Raw genomic sequence first — 4,061 nt, forward strand, 5'->3', positions numbered from 1 at the left:
AAAGAGCTAAAATGCAAAAAAGAAATCAGGCGCATTATCTCTGTGTTGCTTATATATACGCTTGTCAAACTTATTGTGCAATGCGTGTGGCTCGCAAGACTGAATGGATTTAGCTGCGGTCACCATATCTCATCTCAGGGGTGAAGTGGCGGCGGAGAAATGAGGGGGGGGGGGGGGGGGGGGGGGGGCAGCCCGTAGATGCAGGAGAATCATGGCAGCGCCTCGGTTACGCGACTACTGTCTATTCCATGGCAGGAATTCGTAGCACGTAGTGTTAGACTACGATCCAAAGAGTGAATAGCCACCAGCAAGCCCGGCGTTGCCTGCCCCGGGAATTGCCAAGCTCAACTGGGAGAAAAAGAGAATGCGCTCGCCGGTTCCGCCTGCGCGCCTCAATAACTTGGCTCCCTTTCGGGCCAACAGAGCAACCCCCGGCCGCGGCGCGGTGGCAGACGAGAGAGAGAAGCAGGGGGCTAGGGCTGCCGCTCTCGCTGATTTGCTCGGCCCAACCGACACCAACACGGCGCCAGCCAACGCATTTAACGCCTCCCAACCACGACATGATCGAGCGGCCGAGGCAGTGCAAGCTATAGCTGCCCGCCGCGCGACGCCACCCCCACCCCCACCCCCACTCACCATCTCTTTCAAGCAACCGCAACCGCAACCGCGAGCGCACCCCTCCCTGCCATCATGCCGGCTCTTCGGCTTTCGGTTCCTCCCATGCGATGGCCGGCGGCCCATTAACTGCGACCACAGCGCAACCACACTACACGGTTTGGTTGTCACCAGAAGTCCAGAACACAGATGCCTGCCTGACTCGGCTGCTGCCAGCCCACCCGCGGTGCGCGCCTCGCATTCAGTACCCGCTCGACGGAGCCGTGCCGCGGATGGCCGAGTCCGGCACGCGACATGCCATGGCATGGCCGCGTGCCCGAGCGTGACGTGAGGGTCTCGAGGCCAACTAGAGTAGAGCCGCCCCCGTCGTCCCGGGGCCAACTAGAGCCGTCCGATGCTGGCTCATGGCCATGAATGAGGTCATGGCTGACGATCGCGAATGCACGGGGGGCTCCAAGATGCTGTGAGGTGGAGCAGGAACAGGGAGGTGCTTCGCGAAGCGCCTGCCTTCAACGGAGAGCCCTGTAGCGGGAAGCAGGTTGTCGCCATGCCAAACTGCATTGCATTTAACCTGTGGGTACCAAACAAAAAAAAAAAGAGAGTCCGGGACTTCTCTTAACACTACTAGTACCGTAGTACGGCAAATATGGACACCAAGGTGGGGGTGGTGTGAACATGTGCAAGCCTGTCCACGTCAGCAGTCGTCTCGTGTAAAATGGGAGCATGGCCTCTTCGGTATGCTTCCTCACCCAGATCCAGGTAGGCAAAATACAAGGAACTCTTTTAAGTAACACACAAGTGTAAAATTGGAAGCATTTTCTGTAAGACGCTTTTTTTTGCTTGTTAGAAATGGATAGATCATGAGTAGCTCGTGTTACGCAAGTGTCAGCGCGACTGGCAAGCATTAATCAACCGCTATCTCCCGTCACCAGCTCCATGCGTTATCTCAATGGTACTTCGGATCGCTTGATTCTATCCCAGCCAATCTCACTCACATGCATGATATACTATTGTACATGTAAGTGACAGGAAATTAACAGGCAGATCGAGACGGTTGGCTTCATCAACCAAGTATCAGGAGAATGCATGTATCCCTTTCACACAGTTACAACGTGGATTACAATTTACAAGTGCACGATTCATTCTCATTCAAGCAAATTACAATCACCCAATCCCTTGCCTGAGGGATGACAATACTTCCAACAGTCAGAGTGTATATGGATCTTTCTTTCTTTTTTTACCTTTTTTATATTAATAGCGAAGGAAATGGGAAGAGAAGAGAACAGAGAGGACGTACAGGTACACAGTAGGACGGCGGCGGCGGCGGCGGCGGTGCCGGCCGAGCTCGCTCGTTGTCGTCGTAGCCATAGCCCGTAGGTCAAAGCTTGACGACCTCCGGGACGTCGACGGGGTAGCGGTGGATGCAGTCGTCCCAGGGCCCGTTGGTGGGGGTCTTGATGCTGCGGAGGCACTTCCAGACGGCGCTGTTGCACTTGAACCCGCTGCCGAAGCCGATCTGCCAGACGCGGTCGCCGCGGCGCATGCGGCCCTTGGCCTCGATGTAGGCGAGCTCGTACCAGAGGGAGCTGCTGGACGTGTTGCCGAAGCGGTGCAGCGTCATGCGGGACGCCTCCACGTGGCGCGGCGACAGCTGCAGGTTCTTCTGCAGCTCGTCGATGACGGCGCGCCCGCCCGCGTGGATGCAGAAGTGCTCGAACGCCAGCTTGAAGTCCGGGATGTAGGGCCTCCACCCCTTGTTCACGAGCTTGCGCCCCACCAGGCGGAAGAAGAAGAGCAGCTGCTCCGACATGGGCAGCACCAGCGGCCCGATCGTCGTGATGTTGGACTTGAGCGCGTCGCCGGCGATGGCCATCAGCTCCTTGGACAGCGAGATGCCCGAGAAGCCCTGCTCGTCCTCCTCCTCGTACACGCACCGGTACGCGCGGTCGTCCGCGCCCTTGTGCGTCCTCACCACGTGCACCAGCCGGTACTTGGCGCGCCGGGCCTCGCGCCGCCGGTTCGACAGCAGGATCGCCGCCGCGCCCATCCGGAACAGGCAGTTGGGAAGAAGCATGTCGCGCCGGCTCCCCTGGTAGAAGTTGGGGGTGATGATCTCGGTCGAAACCACCAGCGCGTTCGAGTTCGGGTGAACCTATTATTATAAGAGAGAAGCATGTTTGTTATGTTACGTAAACGATGATGATTTAGAGGACTGCCCTGCCCAGCTAATTAATTAAATTACCTGGAGCATGTCCCGCGCGAGGTCGATGGAGATGAGCCCGGCGCTGCATCCCATCCCCGACAGGTTGAAGCTCCGGATGTTGCTCCGGAGCTTGTACTTGTTGATGATCATGGCGGAGAGCGAGGGCGTCGGTGAGAAGAGGCTGCAGTTGACGACGAGGATGTCGATGTCCTTGGGCTTGAGCCCCGTGCGGCGGACGAGGTCGTCGATGGCGGAGAAGATGACGAGCTGCGCCTCGGCGCGCGAGGCCTCCATGCTGGGGTTGGGCGGGATGTAGTGGTTGGCGGGCGGGAGGCACGTGTCCTCGCCGAGCCCCGAGCGCTCCAGGATCCTGGTCTGGAAGCGCACGCTCTTGTCGTCGTCGCTGATGAGGCGCGTGTGCTCCATGAAGGTGGCGAAGGGCACGCGGCAGCTGGCGGGGGGCTTGTAGCAGGCGTAGTCCACCAGGTACACCGGCCTGGGCCGCGACATCACGTACACGGTGCCGACGAAGACGACCAGGAACGCCGAGCAGAGGATGTGGACCAGGTCCAGCTCCAGCGAGCGCCACAGCGAGAGCAGCTCGCCGGGGCCGAGGCGCGCCAGCTCCAGCGCCGTGGCGGCCATCACCGGCACCAGCAGCAGCGTCAGGAAGTGGTTCACCAGGTACTGGTACCCCAGCTTGACGTGCTTGAGGTTCACCGACCCGGAGAACACGCCGCCGCTCGGCATGTCGCCCGCCTGCTGCTGCTGCTGCTATCCCTCGGCGCGGCCGGCTCGCCCACCAGTCTTCCCACCCGCTCTGCCTGCTCACGGCAGCGTCTTGGCGGGGGCGATGCAAACCAAACCAGCGTGCCGTGCGTTGTGCACGGCACAGCTGAAGGAAAGAGCTCTTCCCCTAGCCGGCTACGTTGCGGTGCGGTGTTCGTGTGTTGTTTGCGGAGGAGGTGGTGCCGTGGTGGGGTCTTAAAATAGGGGCGGAGCCGCGAGGGTCGCCCGTAATTAAAAGAATCGGGGGCAGATGGGTAGTTTAAATGAGAGCCCGGCTACCGCCACCAACCAGAGCCCAGAGGCAGGGGGTTGGCGCCTGGTCTTGTAGCAGGCCCCCCACGACTGTATGCTCCATTCGATGGCACAAATTTTGTCCAGTTTTTATTCATCACATTTTTTGTATGATGACTTTTGATCGCGCAACAAGCATGCCCATCGGATGTCCATGATCGGT

The 4,061-nt window shown here is 59.3% G+C and overlaps 1 protein-coding gene across 1 annotated transcript; it reads right to left on the reverse strand.

The window, feature by feature from the left end:
• Positions 1–1,654: 1,654 nt before the first annotated feature.
• LOC100191595 (3-ketoacyl-CoA synthase) lies at positions 1,655–3,808 on the reverse strand. Its single transcript, NM_001137025.2, has 2 exons — positions 2,858–3,808; positions 1,655–2,767 (listed from the first exon to the last, which is right to left on the reverse strand). The coding sequence occupies exons 1-2, from the start codon at positions 3,566–3,568 to the stop codon at positions 1,994–1,996; spliced, it is 1,485 nt and encodes a 494-aa protein (NP_001130497.2). The 5' UTR covers positions 3,569–3,808; the 3' UTR covers positions 1,655–1,993.
• Positions 3,809–4,061: the final 253 nt, after the last annotated feature.

The sequence above is a fragment of the Zea mays genome, chromosome 1 (assembly GCF_902167145.1).
Source record: "Zea mays cultivar B73 chromosome 1, Zm-B73-REFERENCE-NAM-5.0, whole genome shotgun sequence".
NCBI lineage: Eukaryota > Viridiplantae > Streptophyta > Magnoliopsida > Poales > Poaceae > Zea > Zea mays.

Coding starts and splice junctions, on each gene's coding strand:
- LOC100191595 (NM_001137025.2), bottom strand. CDS start 3,568: ATGCCGAGCGGCGGCGTGTTCTCCGGGTCGGTGAACCTCAAGCACGTC. Junction 2,768..2,857: donor TCGCGCGGGACATGCTCCAG/GTAATTTAATTA, acceptor TTATAATAATAG/GTTCACCCGAACTCGAACGC.